Source organism: Lycium barbarum, chromosome 11, assembly GCF_019175385.1.
Source record: "Lycium barbarum isolate Lr01 chromosome 11, ASM1917538v2, whole genome shotgun sequence".
Lineage (NCBI taxonomy): Eukaryota > Viridiplantae > Streptophyta > Magnoliopsida > Solanales > Solanaceae > Lycium > Lycium barbarum.
The window spans coordinates 123856669-123882443 of record NC_083347.1 but is presented as its reverse complement, the minus strand read 5'-3'; the positions used below and the strand labels follow the sequence as shown (position 1 = coordinate 123882443).

The window sequence follows — 25775 nt, the reverse complement described above, 5'->3', positions numbered from 1 at the left end:
ATGCTAGGAGCTTCCAAGCAAAAAGCAGAACTGAAGTTCAAATTGTTTGAGAAATTGTTTTACAGTTACATATTAGGTGACAAAAAAAAGTGTAAATAAAGTAGGCTTTTACATAGTTTACAACAGTATCCTGTCCAGGCTTTCCAAATATAATTGTTTCTGATACTTTAGCATAGGAAAGAATAGGATCTGGTTCCATAGTCCAAAGTGAACCAGTAGTGTATAAATGATATTACTTGGTTGAATAAAAAAATTCTGTTTGACAAAAAACAAAGAAAATTAAAGTTAAAGTATCTCCAAATATAAAAATGTGTCATCTTTATAAAATAAACAAAAAAGGAAAGATTGTCACATGAAATTAAACACATGTAAATATTTCTTTGAACACTCAATTCTGACAACTTTAAGGAACAAAGTTAGTTCTTTAAGTTAGCTTAAGAAAAAGATTCTCAGTAATCAAAAGAAAGGAATACAAATAAAATAAAATATAATAAACTACCAATAAAAAAGGCCTGATTAGAAAATATGTCCTAGATTATGCTTAAAGATATTTGTTGGCCATAGCTTAAAGTTGTTTGTATCAAAAATCACACGCATTGGTTTTTTTAATCAGGCCTTTGTTTCTTCTTTCTGTTTTTGGATTAGATCTGGCCCTTTTGTTAAAGTTGAACTTCTTCTTCTTCTTTTTTTTTTTTTTTTGGGTCTAAAAGTTGAACTTCTAACTTTATACAGAACTTGCATCAATAGGTAACATGTCTAGTAGAAATTAAGCAACATGTTTAACTTGAAGATGTTTTTCGCATAAAGTCATCATTAATGATCGTAAATAGGCCTTATGGCTTATGCATTATTCTCGTAGAAATAGCATTCATTAGTCACTTTTCAGCCCTGTCTTTGAAAAACAGTCATTTTTTAAATTCTATAACAGTGGTTATTTTCAGTTTTAAGGATTGAAAAATGGTTATTTGTGAATTTTCCCTCTCTTTTATGGACAACAAACACAGACATATACAATCGGACCTCTCTATAACTGCATCCATATATAACAGCACCTCTCTATAACAACCAAGTTTTTCCGGAACCGATCTTTTATGTTATATTTTACTTCTCTATAATAGCATTTCACCTATAACAGCAACAACCAACTTTATAACAGTACGCTCTTTGTAAAATTACCCCCCATATAACAGCTATCTTTTTTTTTTGGTAATATAATAATTACTCATCTTTATAAAAATAGAATATCTATGATTACGAATAATAAGTGTAGAGATTTTGACCAAATATTTGATCCTTTAATACACTATTTATGACAAAATATATCATTTGAATATATATATTTTCATCATTAAAAGATTTAATTCGTTATATAAAGTGTGACTAAGCTTAGAATTTGACAATTAAAAATGAAAAAATAAATTTTACGTAACAGCGAAATATTATCTAAATGTCAATGCTGTTATATGTGTATAACAACCAAAAAATTTCGGACTCAACGATGTTGTTATAGAAAAGTTTGACTGTATATCCATATGGACAATATCATGTGTGTGTTATGGGACTAGACAAAAGTAGCAACGTCGCATTTGAATCGATCTCTTGTTATTGATTTAGCTATTGAGCCTATAACAACCGGTGATGACTACGTCTTTGTGGTTGCTAATTAGGGACCAAAAACAGAATTTTGACCAAGTATTTTATTTTTACTATTTAACTACAGGTAACTTCTTGATAAATGAAATTAATAATTTGAAAAATTAAGCAAGTAATGTATTTGAATCGATCTTGTTATTGACCTTTAGCGATCGAGCCTATAGCAACCAGTTATGACCAAAGTCTTCGAGGTTGCTAATTAGGGACCGAAAGCAGAATTTTGACCAAGTATTTTATTGTTTCAATTTAACTATAGGTAACTTTATGTAATAACTGAAATTAATAATTTGAAAAATAAAGCAAGTAATGTATTTGGATCGATCTCTTGTTATTTACCTTGCGATTGAGCCTATAACAACCGGTGATGACCAAGTCTTTGAGGTTGTTAAGTAGGGACCAAAATAAAATTTTGATCAAGTATTCCATTGTTACTATTCAACTATAGGTAACTTTTCGTAATGAATGAAATTATTAATTTAAAAAAATAAAACAAGTAGTGTTTTGAATCGGTCTCTTGTCCTTCAGCGATCGAGCCTATAACAACCAGTGATGACCAAGTCTTTGAGGTTGCTAATCAGGGGCCTTAAACAGAATTTTGACCAAGTATTTTATTGTTGGTTTTTAACTATAGGTAACTTCCCTTAATAAATGAAATTAATAACTTGTAAAATAAAGCAAGTAATGCAATCTTTGTTAATTGACCTTCAACGATCAAGCCTATAACAACTAGTGATGACCAAGTCTTTGAGGCTGCTAATTAATTAGGGACCTAACACGGAATTTTGACCTAGTATTTTATTGTTACTATTAACTATAGGTAACTTCTCGTGATAATTTGAAAAATAAATCAAGTAACTCACTACAACAATTTAAAATACACTATTAGTATTTACACTGTCACTATATATAAGTAAAATCCATCTCAAACACAACTATTAGACTTTTTATTATCAAAAAGCAAAAGGGAACAAAGCAATAGGAGTTTGCACTCCAATTGAGGGTAAATTTCATAAATGGTCACTTAACTATTTTTTTTTCCCACAAAAGTCACTTAACAATCGTTTCTAATATAAAAGTCACTTAACTTTGGGTATACTAACACAAAGTTACCAAACCACTTTCCAGTGTCCCTAAACCACTTTCCGGTGCCCCTAAACCACTTTATAGTGAAAAACTCATTTTCTACTCTATTAAAAAAAATGGATAAATAAAAAATTAACTGAAAGGCTCAACCCGACCCGACCTGAACCCAAAACCCATATAAGTAAAATAAATATTAAAGGAAAGGAAGTCCACACTCCCCCCACGAATACAATATTATTTTTTACTCTTTTTTTAAAAAAAAAACTAATAAATAAAAATTTAATTAAAAAGGTTCAACCCCAGGAGCATACACTTTAAAAGGACACCTAACGTGATAGAAAAACGAAGCTGAAACCTGCTCTTAATACCATAATTCCTACAAGCATCTTTAACCTGCTCAAAGTTCCTAAATTTCATTCCAAGTTCCAAAATTGGATTAATTTTATGCTTTCTTCAAAATGGGTTTTGGATCGGGTCGGGTTGAACCTTTTTAATTAATTTTTTTTAAAAAAATAAGAGTAAAAAATAATATCGTATTCTTGGGGGAAGTGTGGACTTCCGTTCCTTTAATATTTATTTTTCTTATATGGATTTTGGGTTCGGGTCAGGTCGGGTTGAGCCTTTTAGTTAATTTTTTATTTATCCAATTTTGTTTTAAAAAAATAGAGTAAAAAATGAGTTTTCACTATAAAGTGATTTAGGGACATCAGAAAGTGGTTTAGTGACTTTTATGTTAGTATACTCAAAGTTAAGTGATTTTTGTGTTAGAAACGATAGTTAAGTGACTTTTGTGAAAAAAGTGATAGTTAAGGGTGTGTTCGGTATGGAGGAAAATGTTTTCCTGGAAAATGTGTTCTTAGAAAATAAGTGAATTTCTACTTATTTTCTCATGTTCGTTTGGCTAGTAGAAAATAAGTGAATTTCTTAATTATTTTCTCATGTTCGTTTGGTTGGTAAAAAATACTTTTTGGAAAATACTCACCCAAGCCCCACCAACTCCACCCCATACCACACCAACACCCCCCAAACCCCAATTTTTTTTTTGAATTTTTTAATTTTTTTCTTGATTTTCTAGACCACCACATCCCCCCTCCCCGGTGGACCCATACCACACCAACCTCCACACTCACCCCCCACACCCCAAAAAAATTGAAGTTTTCGATTTTCTTTTCTGGGTTTTCTACACCACCACCCCCCAATTTTTTTAATTTTTAACCACGTAAACTTTTAATTTTTATAATTTTTTTATAAAGGTAAAATTAAACATGAAGTAGAAAATTCGGGAGGGGGTAGGGGGTGGGTGTAGAGAATCAAAAAATAAAAAAATTCAAAACTTTTTTAAAAAAATATTTTTTTTTGGAGGGGTGGTGGGGTGAAAAATAAAGAAAGAAACTTTTAAAACTTTTTTTTTGAAGAAAAAAGGAAAAAAATTGGCGCGGGGGGGGGGGGGGGGAGGGGATGTGGTGGTGTAGAAAATTCAGAAGAATTTTTTTTTTTTAAAAAAAATAGGTTTGGTTGGGTGGGGCGCCGGGGGGGGGGGGGAGGGGATGCATGGGTTGCGGGAGTGGTTGGGATTTGGTAGTTGGGGGTTTGAGTGGTTGGTGAAATGTCATTTGTGGACTTGTTTTCCCTACTTTAATTAGAGAAGTAATTTTTCCCATTTTTTAAGGAACTTGTTTTCCTAAGGAAAATGTTTTCCAAATTTTTTTACCAAACGAACAAGAGAAAATTGGAAATCATTTTTTGAAAAATGTTTTCCTCCATACCGAACACACCCTAAGTGACCACATGTGACATTTACCCCTCCAATTGAAGCACAAATAAAAAGAAAGAGCCACCACAAATTATTTTTGACTCAAATGCTTAAAAGCTTACAACATTATTAAGTAGATGAAGGGAAATGTTCAAAAGTTTCTGGAATTAAATCATAAATGACACAATCGTTAAAGATTTGACTTTTTCGTACTCTGTCTTTAACACCAAGAATTTTGTATGCTTAAAAGCTTACATCTTTTGTGGAATCCAATATTTGATGAAATTTTTGTGTTCTTTCACATTAAAATCATATTCACATTGAAAATACTGGGTTCGGATAAATCCGGTGCTAAAGCACTGCACCGCCCTTGTTTGGGAGAGAGTCATAGAGTAACTTACATATCCTTCTTAAAGGAAAAAATAATCACCGTCCCCATTATCGACTTGTTCTCATTTGAACTGGATGGCGAATAGCAAACATACAATTCCATTATTAATTCTAGAGTTTAACTGTTACAACAGGAGTATGAGAACAAGAACACACTTCTAAGTCGAACATTAGATGATTGTTTTGTGTGCATAAGGTTCTTTCTTTTGTACATGCTTCTGTACTTTTTGATGAATCTGTCGTCATTGTAGGTGAAACTCTCCCTCCTTGTGCTTGAGAAGTAACTTGCTTCCGTCCCAACTTGACAGTACTTTTGCTTTGCTTAGTCAGTCGATAACCCTTCGGCACGAATATTAAAAACGTGCTCTCTCTAACAGTTTAAGCTTATAGACGTGATAGGCAAATACTTCAGTAATCTTCATTTGCAACAACAATGACAATATTAACTCGCACCGTTTTAGAATTCAATTTCTACATTAGGACCGTAATTCATTTCAATCCTAGAACTTTCATATCGACAACAAGAATTACCTTAAGTTATCCAATTTTCAGGACCGAGAGCACAAAGTTTATCAAAGCGCAAGAACATGAAATGCTTTACTACTTTGATAGACCAAAACATTCTTGGTGTTTTAGCTAGAGCAATATTTGTGAACACCAAAAATATAAACCCTTTAATGGTTTTTTTTTTCTCCAATTAGAATGAGAAAAATTCTTCACAACATGTCATTTCAAATCACACATTTAGCCAACGCTGTTCCTTTTTAATATGAAAATTTTACGATTTTAGTTCTTAAATATAATAAATTATGGTTTTGGTGTTTTTGTTTTCTGGTTAATGTGCATTTTTGCTCCTTTTATATAGGAAACATGTGATATGTAGATTATTCATAAAACTCTTTCACCCTCAAATATGGAGTAACAATATAAATTTAGCATAACACATCGATAATGAAAATGGTTGAGTCAGTGGTCTAGGATTTTTATAAGCGGTGTCGACATTATATATATTCGTTTTTTGAATAAAGTATCAGAACAATTTAGTCCCAATGGTTTTGTTGGTACTTATTTGGACGAGTTCAAGAGCTAAATACCTATTGACCTCTCTTATCTTTTTAAAAAAGAGAGGTCAAAGTTTTTTTTTTTTTAAAAAAGAATCAACGACAAGGTTTGAACTCGCGACTTGGTTAGTGGAAAAGGAGCTCACAACCGCTGTGCTAGAAGCGAACACTGTCAAGCGGCGTCAACTTGGATAATACTCGTTATTTCGTATTTGCAAATTATTTACATCCGTATTTCGTAAAAATATTGAATCAAGCAGTGTCGGATGATAACCCTTAGCCCTTAATAAATCCGCTCTAGATTGGGTACATACTAATTCATTAAATTTCTGAAGATTCACGGTAGGGAGATCAATTAATTGAAGGTTAAATGTGATTAACCAAATAATAAAAGACCAAAATTAAAGTTTATGCCGGAACAAATGTGCAACTATTTGTTTTAATAATCTTTTCTTTATATTTATCTCCTTATTCAATGACGTGCCAAAATCATAATAAACAATATTTACCTTGTGACACGCAATATGCAATAGTATTCGAACATTTTTAACGCTAAGCTACCATATTATGCTTTATATTGAATTACATACTTTATGTCGTATTTTCTAGTAGCCAAAGCTAATTCGCATGTAGATTGTTAGAAATTTTCAGCTTTGCTCTATACTAATTAAATTGGAATATCTTCAACTTGTTCTTAACAAATTGAAGAGGAGATTAAAAGAAGAAAAAGAAAGCTATGCTATTAGAAAAAAAGTAGTGAAACCAATTGGTAATATATTTCCCTTTTTGTTTTAATCTCTTTTATAAAACTATGATCTTATTATAGGTTGACTGTGCGTTTGACTCGAATGCCAGCTATGATCTTTTACTTATTTTTTTTTCCTAAATATGATACCGGAATTATTTTGGACATAGAATTGTTATAATGTTTTTTGAATTCAACTTGAAGTTGAATTTTGAATTTTTCTGAAATTTAAGAAACTCCAAAAAAGTTGTTCTTACTTTGAATTACTCACAAAAATTCAAAAAGCAACTCAAATTTATATTCATGTCCAAACACAACTCCAATTTTGAAATACCATTTTCAACTTAAAAACAAATACTACTCCCTACCGTTTATAATAAGTATTCACTTAATCTTTTTATTTTGTTTCAAAATAAGTGTTCACTGACATAATCAAGAAAGAATTAAATTTATTTTTCTCTGGAGGAGTTAAGGCGCCAATGGGAGTAGCAGTAATCCGTAATCCATGTGAAGGAGCAAGTTTACAACGACAGGCTGATCAAAATAAGTGTTCATCGAGTTTTTTAACACTAACACTAACCATTTTCCATCGCCGGTCAAAGAAAAAAAAGATTTACATATGTTTATCCCATCATCCAACTACAAGAACTCCCTTGTCTATAAATTACCTGTTATAGTATATTGCCTGCCACTTACGATAAACTATCAAATGCTTATTAAATCGAGTTGATTACATTTTACATCATTAGTGCATAGAACTTTTATACCCTTCAGTAACATATTGGAGATAACGAAATGGTTCAAAATTTAAATTAACCCTATTAAATTCTATTTCTTTGGTGAACAAGTTACAGAATATACATAGCAAATGTATAAATCACTCTGCACAAAAGTGAATTGTAGGTGGGTATATAGCATTATCAAAAGAAATAATTAACACAAAGAGAGCATTTATCCCTTTTGTTTCACCTCAATATAATCAAACAAGAAGAACCAAAACATTTTTTTTTGTTTTGTTTTAGCTAGAGCATAATTTGTGAACACCAAAAATATAAATCATTTAATGGATTTTTTTTCTCCATTTAGAATGAGAAAAATTCTTTGGAACATGTCATTTCAAATCACACAATTAACCAAAACCATTCCTTATTAATATGATAATTTTGAGTTTTTAATCCCTTAAAAATTAATAAATTATGATTTTGGTCCTTTCGTTTTCTGATTAACTATATTTAACATTTAATTAATTGATATATGCACTTTTGATCTCTCTGACTATGAATCTTTAGCAATTGAATGAGTTAGTAAGTGCTCAGCCATTGAATTTATATTGTTATTCCATATTTGAGGATGAAAGAGTTTTATAAATAGTCTGAATATCACATATTTCCTACATAAAAGGAGCAAAAATGCACATATTTATTAATTGAAGGTTAAATACGATTAACCAAAAAAATAAAGATTAAAATTAAAATTTATTGTGGAAAGAATGTGCAAACTATCTGTCTAATGATTTTTTGTCTTTATATTTATCTCCTTAGCAATGACGTGCCAATATCATAATAATAAAATATTTACATTGTCACACGCAATGGTATTCGAACATTTTCTACGCTAAGCTACCATATTATGCTTGATATTGAAGTACAAACTTTATGACTATTTTCTACTCCATTCGTTCTAAAAAGAATGTCTTAATTTGACTTGACAAAGAGTTTACCAAATAAAGAAAGATTTTTAAAATATGTGATTCAAAACAAGTATTAGATATTTGTGTGGCTGTAAATTATCTCCTAAAATTAAATTGTTTCTAAATATAAAATTGTGTCAATTTTTTTGAAATAAATTAATAAGAAAAGTAAGATAAATTTTTTTTGGAACGGAAAGAGTAGTAGCCAAAGCTAATCCGCATGCAGATTGTTGAAATTTTCAACTTTGCTCTATACTAATTAAAATTGGAATCTGTTCAACTTGTTCTTAACAAATTAAAGAGGAGATTAATTAAATGAAGAAAAAGAAAGCTATGCTATTAGAAAAATAGTGAAACCAATTGGGCATAATTTTTCTTTTTTGTTTTAATCTCTTTTTTTATAAAGCTACGATCTTAACTGTGCGTTTGACCCGAACCCCAGCCTTATATAATATATAAAAAGAAGTGTTAGCTGTAAATCGCATTCCCAAATCCCGATTTAACTAATGTTTTTTCTTTTCTTTTCCCCCTTTCCCTTGCCCTTTCACCATGGGCACTTTTTACTTTTTTTTTTCCGAAATATTACACCGCAAAATTATTTGGATATAGAATTGTTATAATTTTTTGCTGAATTCAACTTGGAGTTGAATTTTGAAATTTTATGAAATTTGAAAAAGTCCAAAAAGTTGTTTTTACAATTTTACTCTAAATTACTCATAAAAATTCAAAAAGCAACTCAAATTTATATTCATCTCCAAACACAACTTCAATTTTCAAATAGCAATGTCAACTTAAAAACAAATACTATTCCCTCCAGTCATAATAAGGGTTCACTTGGTCTTTTTGTTTTGGTAGTAATACTTAAATGACAGAGAAAATGCCGAATTTTGATTGTTACTTTAATTTTATTGTACCGTATTGTTAAATTCATCGTTACGTAACGACGAAATGTCCCAATTTATGTAACGACTGATTTGGTGTTATCGCGTTATTACCTTATTTTTTTTCTTCTCATTTTGGATATGCTATTATTTAATAATCATATTTCATTCTTTATCGTGATGATTGCTCTACAATGTAGCCTACTTTTCTTATAGGTTTATCCTTTAAATTGTTGATGTCTAATATTACGTAACAACGGGAAATACAATCTATTCAAACATTATATTCATCAAATCAATACAACACAATACATATATTCCCTCAGTCTCAATTTATGTGGAACAATTAAAATTTGAGATTCAACTAAGTTTTTCTTTGACCGGAGTTTCTTTATATGCCTTTTAAATATTTTAAGTTGTTAATTATTATAATTTATAATACTTTTACGTTACGTAATTTCCAAATATATAAATTTTATTTCAAAAAATTTAAAGCTTCTGTGTCTGACCGAATTCACGATCCAAATTTAAAAGTTTGAATCACGAGATTCCAATCGTGCCACATAAATTAGGACAGAGGGAGTAATACTCGGGTTCGAGCCCTGAATATAAAAAAACCTTTCTAGAGAGTGCTTCCATCTGAACGGGCCCATATAAAATACGAATTCCAATATAGGGCCCGTTTGCCTTAACTTAAAAAAAACAGTTTATAAATAAGCCAAAAAAATAAGTTAGATTACCCCTAACTTATTTTTTTGGATTTATTTTAAGCACAAAATGGCTTATAAACTAGCCATTCAAACACTCAAAAAAACTAAAAATACCTTATAAGCTGTTTTCAGTAACTAATAAGCTGAGCCAAACGGGCTCATAGTCGGGATCCAATACGAATACTGAACACCGGTTGTAAAACACTTAAAAAAAAAAAAAGAACTAACAACTATCCAAACAAAGTGTTACAGTTTCACGTTTTTGTTCTGTACTGAAAATACAAGCAACACAACAACACCCCCAAAGTAACCCAACCAATATTTATTTTTCTCTTTTATTTTCTATCGATTTGTTCGCCGGAAAAAACAAATCGTTGATCAGTAGCATCAATTTTCCGGTAAAATTAGCAAATCGCAATAATTTTTTTTTCTTTCGTGTAATTCACTTAATTCTCAATTTTATCTACAAATCGATTTGTTTTTTTTTTTTTTTCTGTTTTGGATCTAATGTTATGATTTTTGTTGTTTATACGTCAGATCTGTTAAATATTGAATAATTGAAGGTAGAATTTGGAGTTATGAAGAATTTTTGGTAATACTTATATGTGATGTTGTGATTGAAGTTTTGTATTTAATTAAGAGTTGACCACGGTCAAATAGTGGAATTAACGAGCTCAAAATCATGATTTGCTAAATGTTGAATAATTGAAGTAGAATTTGGATGATTTGCTAAATGTTGAATAATTGAAGTAGAATTTGGAGTTATGTAGAATTTTTGATAGTAATATTTAAATGAAAATGAAAGAGAAAATGTCTGAATTTTGATGTTCGGTAAAAAATGCATATATTTAGCTGACATTTTAGTAAGTTTATCGTCGTTTGAGTACAAATTATATAGCTGAAGGTAGAGTTTGGAGTTGTGGAGAGATTTTTTGGTAATAGTTAAATGAAAGAGAAAATGACGGAATTTTGATGTTCGGTCAAAAAATGCATATATTTAGTCATTATTATTTGGCTCACGTTCTACTACTTTTATCGTCGTTTAAGTACAAGTTATTTTGCTGAAGGTAGTATTTGGAGTTGTGAAGAAATTTTGTGGTAATACTTAAATGAAAGAGAAATGATTGAATTTTAATGTTTGGTAAAAATTGCATATATTTGGTCATTATTATCTGGCTCACGTTTTAGTACTTTTATTGTTGTTTGAGTACAAATTATATTGCTTTGTGCTTAATATTATTATATTTCGGATCTGCTAATTGTTGAATAACTGAAGTTAGAATTTGGAGTTAAGAAATTTTTTTGGTAATACTTAAATGAAAGAGAAAATGACCGAATTTTGATGTTTGGTCAAAAATGCATATATTTAGTCATTATTATTTGCGTCACATTTTAGTACTTTTATTGTCTTTTGAGTACAAATTGTATTGCTTTGTGCTTAATATTACATTTCAGATGTGCTAAATGTTGAATAACTAAAGGTAGAATTTGGAGTTATGAAGAATCTTTGGCAATAGTACTTAAATGAAAGAGAAAATGACCAAATTTTGATGTTCGGTCAAAAATGCATATGTTTAGTCATTATTATTTGCCTCACGTTTTAGTACTTTAATCGTCGTTTGAGTACAATTCAAGGTAGAATTTGGAGTTTTTTTTTTTTGGGTAATACCTAAATGAAAGCGAAAATGACCGAATTTTGATGTTTGGTGAAAAATGCATATATTTAGTCATTATTATTTGCCTCATGTTTTAGTACTTTTATCGTCGTTTGAGTACAAATTATTTTGCTTTGTGTTACAGTACCAAGTTTCAAAAAATATCTTGCTTTGTGCTTAATATAATATTTTTAACGTGTAGGAATAAAGCAGTGTGAAGATGAAGAGATTTAGTATTTGCCAAATGTTGAATAACTAAAGGTAGAATTTGGAATTATGAAGAATTTTTATTAATACTTAAATGAAAGAGAAAATGATTGAATTTTGATGGCCGGTCAAAAATGTGTTTATTTAGTCATTATTATTTGCTTTTAGTACTTTTGTCGTCATTTGAGTACAGATATATTTCTTTGTGCTTAGTATTATATTTCATTTCTGCTAAATGTTGAATAACTGAAGGTAGAATTTGGAGTTATGAAGAGTTTTTGGTAATACTTAAATGAAAGAGAAAATGACCGAATTTTGATGTTCAGTTAAAAATGTATATATTTAGTCATTATTTGCCTCACGTTTTAGTACTTTTAGGTAGAATTTGGAGTTATGAATAATTTTTGGTAACACTTAAATGAAAGAGAAAATGACCACATTTTGATGTTCGGTCAAAAATGCATATATTTAGTCATTATTTGCCTCGCTTTTTAGTACGTTTATTGTCATTTGAGTACAAATCATATTGCTTTGTGCTTAATATTATATTTTTAATGTGTAGGAATAAAGTGGTGTGAAGATGAAGAGATCTGGAACAAAAAATGATTGGAAGATTATAATATAGTTGATTGGATGATAGTAATAATGAGCTTTTTTTTAGTGATTTTGTGATTGAACTTTTGTATTAAGGTGTGAAGATGGAGGATAGTGTGATTAGTGTGAGATCAGGTGGTGGTGTACTGAAGAAAAGAAGCTCTTCTGGTTGTTTAATTATCAAAAGGAAAGATGATAGAATTGGCATTGGAGGGATCGGTTCTTCGAAGAGGCCAAAGTTTGTAATGAATGATTACGAGTCGAGTGATGAGATATCGGAGTCAATTCGGAGAAAAACTGGTCAAGGTTTTACTAATGGTTCTGTTGTTTATGGAAGAAGTAGCGTTAGAGATGGAGAATTTGGTAGGAATATGAATTTGTCTGATTTTAACAAGTATGAAGAATGTGATTTGAAAATGCAATTGAATGGGTATAGTGATGAGATATCAGAGTCAATTCAGCGAAAAAATGGTCAAACTTTTAGTAATGGTTCTGTTGTTTATGGGAAAAGTGGTGTTAGAGATGGAGAATTTGGTAGAAATGTAAATTTGTCTGAAGTTAACAAGTATCAACAATGTGATATGAAAATCCATTTGAATGGGTATAGTGATGACAGATTGAACATGGTTGAAAGAAGAGGGAGTTGTAGAGAGTTTGGGAGTGGGTCTAGGAGTGTAGTGGCTGAGAAGAGGAAGCTTTCGTATGTGGATAGTTCAAGTAGTTTATCGGGTAGTAGGACAAAGGGCGATGACAATGGCTTTAATAGAAGGTATGATTTGCTAGAGGATAAAGTGCATATGCCCATTTCATTGCATAGAGAAGTCTGTGATGAACCAATCAGATTGCAAGGGAAAAATGGGGTATTGAAGGTTATGGTGAATAAGAAGAAGAAGATAGACTTAATGCCCAAGGAATATGATCCTGTGGAAATTGAAAGTAGAAAAGGTTCTTTGTCTGCAGATGTTCTCAAGAGGAATTTACTTGTCCGTCCGTCCTTTTGCTCGGGTTCTAAACAGCCTGAAAAGCTACCTTTGTCTATTAAAACAGAGAGAAATGAGCTGAAACCACAAAAACCTTTGTTGGGTAAAAGCACCCATTTAGTGTCCTCTGAAAAAGATGAGGCTGATACATTACTTAAGTTGGCACCACCTAGTGTGCAGCCTGCTAGCTCAGCAACGCGGGTGCCAAAGGAAGAAAGCAGGCCCTTGGCTTCTGAATATGTTACCCCCGCTAAAAGAAAAGACGGAAAAGTGAATCGAGGTGGAAGCACTGAGAAGCAGCAGTTGCGAGAACGAATAAGGGGAATGCTCATTGAAGCTGGATGGACCATCGATTATAGACCAAGAAAGAATAGAGACTATTTGGACGCTGTGTACATTAATCCTAGCGGAACAGCCTATTGGTCAATAATTAAGGCCTACGAAGCATTTCAAAAACGATCAGAGGTAGATTCAGGTAAAAGTAAACCTGATGGAAGCTCTTGTTCATTTGATCCAATATCAAATGATTTAATTAATAAACTTACCAGGCAAACACGGAAAAAAATGGAGAAAGAAATGAGACAGAAGAGAAAAGATGATGGCAAGAGAAAAGATCCTAAAAAGACTTCTGTGAGAGAGTCTGTGTTGGGCACAGACAGTGATCAGCAAGAGAAGAGACTCGGTAGCTATATGAAGAAGAAAGATAAGCTGCTGCAAGGGAAATTACATGCGACAGACGAGGAGAGTGGGGATAATTCAAGTGATAACTCATTGAAGGTAAGGAGATTTAAACAGGATATGGTTGGAAAATCATCTGTTGGAGTTGCTTCTAATTCAATACATGGAAGAAAAAGTAAATTAATTGGGCGATGTACATTGCTGGTCCGTCATTCTGACAAAGGGGAAAATTCAGATATTGATGGATATGTTCCATATACTGGAAAAAGAACCTTATTGTCCTGGTTGATTGACAACGGAACATTGACGTTGAGACAGAAGATTCAGTATGTGAACCGCAGAAGGACAAGAGTAAAACTAGAAGGTTTGATCACACAAGATGGTATCCACTGTGATTGCTGTAGTAAAATCCTTCCAGTTTCAAAATTTGAGCTCCATGCAGGAAGTAAACGGCATCAACCATTTCAAAACATAGTTTTAGAGTCTGGAGCCTCCTTACTAGAATGCTTGGTTGACGCATGGAATAAGCAAAAAGAATCTGATCGCCGGGATTTCTACAATTTAGACATTGATGGTGATGATCTTGAAGATGATGCTTGTGGTATTTGTGGTGATGGTGGGGACCTTATCTGTTGTGATGGTTGCCCATCTACTTTTCATCAGAGCTGTCTGGGCATACAAGTATGTATCAATGAGCATATGCTCTCTTTACCTCACTGCTGTTTCATATCTATCCACTGTTACTCCATACTGTCAGGGACGGAGCCACCGTTATAATTACGGGTTCAACCAATAACTTTGGCTAACCTGTAATTATCTGATCTAGAACCCAATAAGCAAAAAGGATTTGGGTCCAAAACCCATGACTAAAAATCCTGGATTTGCCTCTGCGTGCTGTCATAGTTTTCCACGCACTTCATCCTTCCTTTGTCTGACATCAATTATTGTAACTTTTATACTGATATTTTAAGCATGTGAATCGACTTATCCCCATGCATAACTTTGTTAATTTTGGATCTCTGTGTCAAAAGAACTTTTAAATTTGATCAATGAGGCAAAGTAGGAGAGAATAAAATATCAGAGGGGGAAGGTGGGGGTTAAAATCATATGAAGTAGGAAAAAGACACTTGGTGCAAGTTTTCACTTGTAATTTCATTTATTATCTATGTCCTAGGGTTACTGCCTGGTGTTTCTTTGCTTCGGTTATCGCATTATTTTGTTGTTGTTTCTGTTCCATTTTTTATGAATGATTTCTCTATTATTTGCTTTGTCTGCTTTACTTCTGTATTTTATTTTCTTAAAACTGTTTTATATGCGTTACTTGAGCTGATGGTCTTCCAGAAACAGCCTCTCTACCTCCTGCGTACACTCTCCCCTCCCCAGACCCCACCTATGGGATTAAACTGGGTATGTTGTTGTTGTTGTATCTCTGTCCCAGGGTAAAAAGAACATAACACTGGCAAGAACTTCTTAGTTGCGATGCAAGTCTTCATTTAAATCCATTCCCTGGCTTCTTCTATATATCTTTGGAATAGATATGCACTTTTATGGTTGCACTGTCCATGTTAGCACATGCTGTCTTCACTGTCCATGGATAGTTAACCACTAAATTTGAACCCTCCGCTTCCACCCCACATGGGACTCCTTCAGGGTAACAATAGAAAGGAGCCAGGTTATCTTTACCTTATTAAAATAAGAAAAGAAGTGAAAGAAAGGAGCTAAGTTACAAAAGACAATCAACGATAAAACTAACTCTAGGCAGTTTTCCTGACCCATGATCTTCGGTGCAACATCTGAACTATCGTCTGACCATTACTCTTCAGATAAACTGTTTCACAGATTAATCCTATTCCTTCCCTCCATGTAAAGAACTGTTTAAGGATGTTGATTGTGTCAACCACAGTATGGAAAGACAAAAGTGCATTACAAATACCATGTGAATGAACATTATTTTTTGGATGTTAATTACTTATCAAAAATAATTATTAGGATGTTAGTTTCTTTTTCTGAAAGTTAACAAGTTTCATATATAAGATATAGACCTCAGCACAAAGGCTGTGCTGAGGGAAACAGAACATAGTTACAAGATTCCCAAAAACCGAGTATAACCAAAAAACTTACCGTGTGACAAATTAGAAGGACCCAATGAGGTCCACTATGACTCTACATCCTGTACTAAAGCTTCTGTACACCAAAAGTGAAACAAAAATATACAATTCATCTTGATCTTCTGTTCAGAATTTGCTAAATCTTCAAAACATCTAGCGTTCCTTTCCCTCCAAACTGTCCACCATATACAAGCAGGGAGGCTCCACCACTTTTTGTGTCTAGTACCAGTACATGTGACTTTCCAGGAGCCCAACATCTCATCAGTATCTTAGGACATGGACCATCTCAGGCCACTCATACTCATGAACAAATGCCATGACCTATTAGTGACCTGACAATGTGGGAATAAATGGTTGTTTGTTTCATTCTCAACACCACACGAGAAACATTTTGAGCACAACTACATTCCTCTCTTCATCAAACTGCCATGTATCAGTACATTGTTTGACCACTAGCCAGCAGAAGACTGCTAATTTGAGTTGATCAAATCTGTTTAGGATCCGCTATGCAGAATAGACAGAGAAAGTACCACTGTTATTTACGTGCCAAACCTGTGTGTCCTCTTGTTCAAGTGGTCCTTTGTAGATTTCGAGTAGTTTAAACAGTTCAATCACTCTATTCACTTCCCAATTATTTAGTAGTCTTCTAAAGGTGGTTCTCTTCTGAAGGTGAAAGTCCATCCCTGAACCCTGATCCTTATCAAAAAAAAAAAAAAAAAAAAAAAAAAAACAAGGGTCCATCCCTGATGGCTTCAGGTTTCAACCAGGGTAGCCTCTAGCTGTTGGAACAGGCAAAAAAATAAAATGGGAAGCTCTCTTTGAGGGGCCCATTGCCTATCCAATCATCATTCCAGAAGGAGTTCTTCAACCAATTCCCACCTTCATACTGATGTTGCTGGTGAAGAATTGCCGGAGAGATCTTATGGATCTCCACACACTCACTCCATAAGAACTGTCAACAGTACACGAGCACCATTGTCCCTTAGTCCCCATATTTTTCATTTATACTCTCTTCCACATAGCTTTTTCTTTCATAGGAAATTTCCAGAGCCATTTCACCAATAGGCTCTTGTTATGTTGTCTCATTTTTCTGATTCTCAAGCCCCCTCCTTGCTGTTTGTAAGAGTTATCCATTTGACTAACTGGAATGCCCTCTTTTCCTTGTTCCTTTGCTAGATGAAGTTTCTTCTCAGAGCATCAGTCTTGTTTTCAATTTTCACTGGTAAGTGACAAGGGGCATCATGTAGGTAGGAAGAGAGTCGATGACACTGTTGACTAGAAATCCTCCCTCCCAGGAAAATACAGTTGTTCTTCCATCTGAAGAGTTTCTTTTCACATCTCTCTATGATCCCATTCCATATCTGCTGAGATTTGCTCTTTGCCCCTAAAGATAGGCCCAATAAAGTAGTTAGTAGGACCTCAACTTCACACCCTAAGGGTCCAGCCAAACTCTGGATGTTTGAAACTTCATTCACCGTGAAGATCTGAGATTTTCTCCGTTAAGATGAAGTCCAGAGACAACTTCAAAAACGGACATGATTAACTTGAGATGAGTGACCTGCTCCTCCATCACAAAAAATAATTGAGTCATCAACATACAGAGATGTGTGATCTCCAAATTGCTTCTCTCATTGTTTAGGGATCTAAATTCCCATATCCATCCCTCTATGTTTGCCTTCTTGATCATGTTGTTCAGCCTTCCATGGCAATAATAAAGAGAAAAGGAGAGAAGAGGTCTCTCTTCCTTAAGCCTCTTTGTGAAGGGAAGAAACCTTCTGGTGAGCCATTGATTGGAGAATTTTACTTTAGAGACGCAAAATTTTATCCAATTTATTATTTGCTGCCAAATCCCATGTCTCTGATAAGCTTTAACAAGAGATCCCAGTTGAGGTGGTCAAAAGCCTCTTCAATAACCAATTTACATAGAATACCTTTGATGTTACCCTTGAGTCTGGAATCCACGCATTCATTGGCAATAAGAGCTGCATCCATGATCTGTCTACCCTTAATGAAAGTCATCTGCTGATTGTCCACTAGTTTGTGAATCACCTTTTTCAATCTTTCTGTCAACACTTCGGATATGATTTTGTACACACTCCCGTTTAGGCTAATAAGCCTAAAGTCCCCTGCCCTCACCTTCTTTGGAACTAAAGCTATAGAGGTAGCATTGAAACTCTTCTCAAAGTAATCCTGGGAAGGGAAAGTTTGAAAAGTAAGCAGCAGATCCCCTTTGATCGCATCCCAGCAATGAATGAAGAATCCCATGGTAAAGCCATCAGGACCTGCAGCGCTGTCTGATGCACAAGACTTTAAACACTCCACGATTCCCTGTTCATCAATCCCTTTGCATCCACTGTTCCCCTATAGCATTGATCTTAGGACCATGTAGATAATTGAACTCAGGCCTCCACACCTCTGGTTCTTTGTATAACTGTTGATAGAAGGCCAAGATCTCATTTTTGATGACACTCAAATCCTCCACCTGAGAATCATTTATATTGAGCTAGTCAATAGTATTATACCTCCTGTTAGCATTGGTCACTTTTTTTTATTTTATTTATCACCCCGTTTCAACCATTGAATTCTTGATTTCTGTCTCCCGGTATCTCTTCATTCTTTGCAATTTCTTCCAATTCCATAGCCAGACTTGCCTTCTGGATCATGTCCTCCTCAGTAAGGTTCCTGCTTTCTTCTGCAGGATGTTAGTTTCTTAGGGTAATTCATCTCTATCCAGACATATCAAAGAATTCAGCACATGGAGTTTTTGATTTGAACACATAAGCTTTTAGTAATTTACTTATTATCAAGTGCGTGAATCTGTTGTCCTGTGTTTTCGCCTCTCTTTCTTCACCTTTTCAATCCAACAATACTCGCACAGTTACCTTATCAAACAAAAAAAAGTGCGTTTATCTGATGATGGATGAGCTTTTTTAGCTTACCCTTTATTATCATGCTTTTTAATTTGAACATACAAGGACTTTTCTGTTTTTAAGCAGCTAGGCATTTACATGCTTCCTCTTGGTGCAGATGCTTCCTCCTGGCCTTTGGCATTGTCCAAATTGCACTTGCAAATTTTGTGGGGCTGCTAGTAGAAACCCTGCTGAGGATAGTGAGAGAACTGCCAACGAATTTCTTGCTTGCAGCCTCTGTGATAAAAAATGTAAAGTGTAATCTTATTGAAGTTTTTGTCACATTAACTCGTTTATGTTGGAGCTGGATTTTTAGATTTCCCTTTGCAGATCACAAATCATGCAGCTTGGAGATGAATGGTTTATCTGCTATTTCTGATAATCCATCTGCTACATTTTGTGGGCATAAATGTCAGGAGGTATTTCTATTATTCTGGTTGTGAGTTATTTTCCTTGTGTGGTGTATAACATATTAAGATCATGAAGTGAGGTATCAAATAGTGGGAACTATTTTAGAATTAGTGCTCTCTCACAACTAGTAATTCCGGTTTTAAAGTATGTTCCACTTTTATTCCAAGGCACTCCTATGCACTGTTTTCATGATCATTCACAGGTCCAAAACTGTCGAAAGGATAAGAAGATATTTTCTTGTACTTGTCAGAGGATTTTCTTTGAAAGGCCAAATCTTCTCTGCTTCTTCTTTGAATGCCTGCTGGGGTGTGTTCTTGTACTTTGATTTCTTGCTTTTGCAAGGCATCCTGCAACTCTGCAAGTACATGATCTTTGAAACTATCAAGTTGGTTAGGAAAAAATAATATCATCTTCTCATAGTGATCTGAGAAGTATGAATTTTCCTTGATGTCAAATGCTATCTATCTGATACTTCCTGTCTCAAAAAGGTTGTCTTATTAAAAAATGATGTCTGTCTTAGGATTGTAAATATTTTCATAATAATTCGAGAAGTTACAACATATAGTGTAATCTTGTATTTCTAAACATCTGAATTTTATTTTCAGGAAAACAAATATATCCCCACATTGTAATCCCCTCCCCATTTCCCCTTCCCCTACCCACTATGTAATTTAAAAAAAAAAAACAATTTTAAAAAAAATTTATCTGTTTAATCCTTCTCCAAAACTGAGTTAATTGACTGTTGAATCGAATAGTGTAATCGAATTTTGGTAGAGGGATATACAGTTTAAGTTGAAATCTTGCAAACTTTTTCATTGATCTGAGAGACATTTTCTACTCTAGTGGTGACTGTTTTCTATATATGTGCTTCCCTTTTTTTTTTTTTTTTTGCTTTCAACTGTCTGCCTTTTAACAGAGTTGCGATCTCCGATGGGACTTGTCTTTTAACGTCTTGTCTTATTTGTCTTCTCTGGTTATGCAGCTGTATGACCATTTACAGAATATTCTTGGTGTTAAGCATGAACTTGAAGAAGGATTTTCATGGTCCCTGATTCAACGAACAGATTTGGACTCAGATATTTCTCGTCGCCCTTTTCCTCAAAAGGTGGAGTGTAATTCTAAGCTAGCTGTTACACTGGCTGTTATGGATGAATGTTTTGTACCCATTGTCGACAGGAGAAGTGGGATAAATATTATCCACAATGTTCTCTACAACACTGGGTATGCAGCTTTTATAATATTGTCAAGTGTTTTTAAGTTGCTTGATATTAAATCTATGGGCACTCATTATTGTTTAACTTGAGAAGAGCTGGCCGGCTGATTTGATTTGGCCATTTTGGTTTGCGCATATGATCTTTCAGATTTTATTTTCAGTTGTGATTGCAGTTTCTACATTGGGTCCATGAAAGCAGCATATAACTTTGGATATACATTTTTGTTTGTACATATGTTTTACAAAAGTCAAAGCATAACTTTTTGGTTTATGTCTTCAGATAGGTTTTTCTTTTTTTAGAAATTTGAATTTGTACCTTTTCTTCTCGATGCCTCCAGATAGTGAGTTTTGTAACAGCCCAGCCCGCTAGTGATATGGTCCGCTTTGGGCCTAGGCACGCACGGCCATTAAACGCCTCACTAGTGTGTAAGGCCTGCTTACTTATATACCCAGCATCCCTCCCGTGTTTTGCCGATGTGGGATTCTCCTAGCTGGGGTTTCACAAGTTTCATCTTTACGAGACATTACTCATCTTTCATTTTCACTCCTAAGTTTGTCTGGCTGACTGCTAGGACAAAGCAGTGCCAAGCATTTTGATTGAGAAGGGAGGCAGTGGACTGTTAATAATTGAACTTCCTTTATGTAGGTTGATACTCGGAGGAATAAAGAAGAGAGTTAAAGCATTGTAGAATTATTTTTTCTATTCTTATTTCTTTTTCCTTGTTCCTTTTGTTTCTCCTTAACTTAATGGAGGACACAACATATTCTACTCATTTGTCATCTTGCCCCCGTACACTTCCTCATACAAAGTGATCCTCCTAAAATAATTTGTCTTTAGAATCAATCATCTATCTTTTCCCTCCCACTGTTCTTTTGTCTTTTCCTTCATCTGAATTTGTTTTTCCTTAATGAGTAGTTATCTGAAATTATTCTCTTTCCTCTGAAGCTCAAATTTTAGTCGGCTGAACTTTCGTGGCTTCTTCACTGCAATCTTGGAAAGAGGTGATGACATAATATCTGCTGCATCTATAAGGTAGGATGATTGCTCAAATTTGTTCATATGTTACAATGCAAGTTTTTTCCCCCCAGATCTGAAGAGGTCGGGCACAAGATAATATGGTGTGTTGTTTTAAAACTGAATCATCTTAGATTTCTAGCAGATACAATTGTGTTGTTTTTTCTTTTTTTGAGCATGTGCACTGATTAAAGTGTGAACTTATATCAAACAGACCATCCTGTACTAGTGTTGGACTGAATCTATCTCATCTTTTTAGAGGTGTAGCTAGTTGCTCCAGATTACTAGCCAAACGATTATTTTTAATTTTTATTTTGATGTTGTAACATTTTGAATGCTATCTAGAATGATGATTGCATGTTTTCTTACAAGTAAAACTCCTAGCTATTTAAGGGGACAATTTAATGAGTTTCTTTTGGTTAACTTCTTATTCTCGACCTTATCATTTCATGTAGGAGAAGTAGAGGAACTCTTCAAGTCTTCAGTTTCTCAATTTTACTAAACTGTTAAAACACTTATTGCTTTTCCTTTTCCTTCCGCGTCATCTGTGCTTGTGCTGTGATTATTCATTCCTTACCAATCATTAAATACTGTTTTCGCTGGTTATCTGTTAGGATCCGTGGAACTCAACTTGCAGAAATGCCGTTCATTGGGACCCGGAATATATATAGGCGGCAAGGGATGTGTCGTCGACTGTTTTCTGCTATTGAGACGGTATGAGAATTACTGTTGCTGATTAGACTTTCTTTATGCTTCTAATTCTTTCTGCTGATTTCTTGCATATAATTTTGTTGAAGGGCGGCATATCAGCCCCACTCCCGACGTATCCCATGTTCCTTTACGTGCGTGCAACTGCTATTGTAACTTTTTTGGTTGTTCATATAAAAGATTATAGGAGGGAGAAGTATCCAAATTGCTTTTCAGGACTGGCGATTTCACTCTTCAGAACTAGCAATTTTACAATTGACGTGTCTTTACTAAAGTGGCATAAAATTTATCAAAGCCTGCCTTATTGCGGAACATTGTTTGCAAGAAATATGTGAAGGAATGCGGCTTTAGAGAATCCAAAATGCTGTAGGGCAAAAGCTGTCACAATTGTACTCACTTTTAATATTTGAAACGTATGAGAAAATCTTTTAAGTTCTTAGCCAAAAGCACATAAATTTTAGCCTTACTGAACAGTTATATTGCTTACTTGAGTAACAGTAATATTTTTGTGAAACAAGAATCGTGATATTGCTTTGGTCATTGTCATTTTGTTTTCATTTCCCACTACGAGATTTAATGTTGTCCGACCTCTTAAGGCTTAAGTTTTATGAATACCATGCCTGTTCTAATTGTCCTGTGCATCTGTGCAGAATCCACTTAGAAAATTCCAACAGCATGTTCATCACATGTATCAACAATGTGTTTTATACATGACGTTTATTATGAGACCAATATTTTTTACATCCTCCATTCAGGTCCTCTCCAATTTAAAAGTTGAGAAGTTAATCGTTCCTGCTATGTCTGAGCATCTGCATATCTGGACCAAGGTTTTTGGATTTGATGAACTTGAGGAATCAAACAAGCAAGAAATGAAATCTATCAATATGTTAGTATTTCCTGGGACAGACCTGTTGCAAAAGAAGATACTGAAGAAAGATATGCAAGAGGGTAATAGGATAATTATATATTCCTGCTCCCTCTTTGTTTTTTTTTTGTTTTTTGTTTTTTTGTTTTTAAACATTTTGCGATTTGAGTAAAGAATTTTATCATTTCTGTCGATATTTATGACTTGGACTTGTACAACATTTTCTGCAGCTTGTGAGTTACAACATAATCATTCTCCGTCACCTGCTTTGGTTGAAAAAGCTGATCAGGAATCATCTATCAGGCGTGACGGACATCTGCATGATGGCGTATGTGTGAACATAGTAGAAAAATCTGATGACAGGTTTGGTGTCATGGATTCTGGCTCTCCAGCTTCTGCCGTTCACTTAAGTGAGAGCACTGTGGTTAGAGCACAAGGTGGTCGTTGCGAGTCAGATATCCAGATCTCCAGTAAGGAGGTAGAGAAGAATTTTGCTGAATCAGCCACAAAGTGGATGCTCTCTCCTCCATCTGGGGCAAGTAATGGCAGTTCTGATACTGAAGATGCAGCGCTACATCCTGCAAAAATTGATGTCAACTCTGGTGTAGAGCCTATCAATCAAGAAGCTTAGAAAGAATATGACCAACCACCTTGTTAATAATCTGGTCTTGATTCATTAGCTGAAGATACATCCGGGAACACATTGGCAGAAAAACAGATTGAAGATGCTTCTGATAGTTCTGCCACTAATAACAGAGAAATATATTTGTGTGACTTTTGTAGATAGCTGTTTTCTAGACCCCGCTGTCCAAAGTGCTAGTGAAGAAGTCAGCAGCAATAGATATGGTCTGGCATCTACCTTGACTCCCTGTGGAATTGGCAAAGCTTTACAGTCTTACTCAGTGTTGAATCAATCTAGTAGATCAGATGGGGGAAATGAGCTACATGTGGCTCCAAAAAAAGCTTCCGATTCTAAATGTGTTAGGGGTGCAAATTTCCTACGAATGACGGCAATTTGGATTCCTCTGCAGTTTATGATGGAGGCATTAGTGCTGAAGTTTCTTTCTATGAAGCTGGAATTGATTCATCAAATGGAACTTTTTTGCATAATACTGCTTTAGAGAATAATTCAAATTATCATCTTGGCTCTTCTGGATCTCGAGTGTGTGACTCTGGCTTTAACACTTATGATAACGGTTCTGAAGCAAAAAGTTTCTCTTGTCAAGAGGACTGTTCAGTCTTCTGATCTTGGTCAGGCGAAAATCATTGAAGTGAATGTGATAAGACGCTTGTATTTTCCGTGTTCTGCTGATGTTTCCGCACGATATGTGCTGAAGAAAAAACTTGAGAACTATGATCCTGTTAGTGTTCTAGTCATACTGGCCATGCTGTGTAAACATTACCTGAATCAGCTGCCAACTTGAGGTATGACGTTTCTCCAGTCAAAACTATAGTCAACTAGTCAGGCATCGTTGATGTTTGGAGCTATTTGGGTCGGTTTTTCTTAACTGATTCTTGATGTTTCCTTCAAAGCTTCGGCTCAACTGTGCAACAGGCAGTTTGTAGGCGGGTGGGAAAAGAACTACCCAGCAAGGCTATTGGATAAAATGGTCTAAATTATGCTATCTCCTTCTGATCTAGGTGGAAGTTGAAATGAAGTTGGAAGCTATGGTAGCTTCTTGTTTGGTGTGCACTGAGCAAGATCCTCTACCATTTTGAGGACGTGTGCGATAAATGCGTTTATATGAGCTGGGGAAAGCAGCATCAGCGTATCTACCACCAGTGTGGTGTATGTGATGGCTTGACTAGAAATGAGTGCATTTGTTTTGTTGGAATATAATAGCGCCAATAGTTTTTACCTTGCAGTCTAGATGGTTGATTACTTATACAACAGTAGAAGATGTGCATTATACTTGATGGCTTGGGCGAAATTTTTTGAGAATTCTGCTGACTTTATCGGTAAATGATATTCGTCTAGATTCTGAATGTACATATTGTAGATCCAAAATTCATTTTTCAAGGTCCTTGAAATCAGTGAAATTCATCATTTGAGCGGCTAATTTCACCCATATCTGGTTCAATTCTCATTATCTTGGAAGGCTTTTTTCTGGTGACATGAAGCAGAAAAAAGTAGTGTGTCAAGTATTTCAAGGATGTGATTGTTGAAACTTCAATATTTCATTTAAAGATTATTGTTGGCATTGCCAAAAATATTCTCATTAATACTATTCCATTCAGTAAAAAAAAAAAAAAGTTGTTTCCATGTGATCTCGGTGGATATGTTGTTTGTTGATTAATAGCGGGAATGGGTTGATTAGAACCAATAGAGCTCATTATCTAATGAATCTTTCCGTTTTAATACTTTATTCGAGAGTTAGCAGTACTTATCAAATCTATTTCTACCTAATGGAACACTATTGGATCAAATGATAGAGATATTGTTGATAAAAAAGGTCCGAGAGGTAT

The 25775-nt window shown here is 34.1% G+C and overlaps 1 protein-coding gene across 3 annotated transcripts; it reads left to right on the top strand.

Moving 5' to 3' along the window:
• The first annotated feature begins 10206 nt into the window (after positions 1-10206).
• Positions 10207-25369, top strand: LOC132616835 (uncharacterized). 3 transcript variants are annotated; one of them, XR_009573424.1, is made up of 11 exons: positions 10208-10364; positions 11824-11882; positions 12391-14761; positions 19216-19348; positions 19428-19516; positions 20491-20729; positions 21668-21754; positions 22351-22450; positions 23200-23392; positions 23540-24734; positions 24843-25369. XR_009573424.1 is itself a non-coding variant. In XM_060331542.1 (10 exons), exons 3-10 carry the CDS (start codon positions 12527-12529, stop codon positions 23938-23940), a joined length of 3477 nt encoding a protein of 1158 aa, XP_060187525.1. In that variant the 5' UTR covers positions 10208-10364; positions 11824-11882; positions 12391-12526; the 3' UTR covers positions 23941-25369. The 3 variants fall into 3 exon arrangements, 2 of the variants coding, with proteins under 2 accessions (XP_060187526.1, XP_060187525.1); XM_060331542.1 differs by having other exon boundaries at positions 23540-25369; XM_060331543.1 differs by lacking the exon at positions 11824-11882 and having other exon boundaries at positions 10207-10364; positions 23540-25369.
• Positions 25370-25775: the final 406 nt, after the last annotated feature.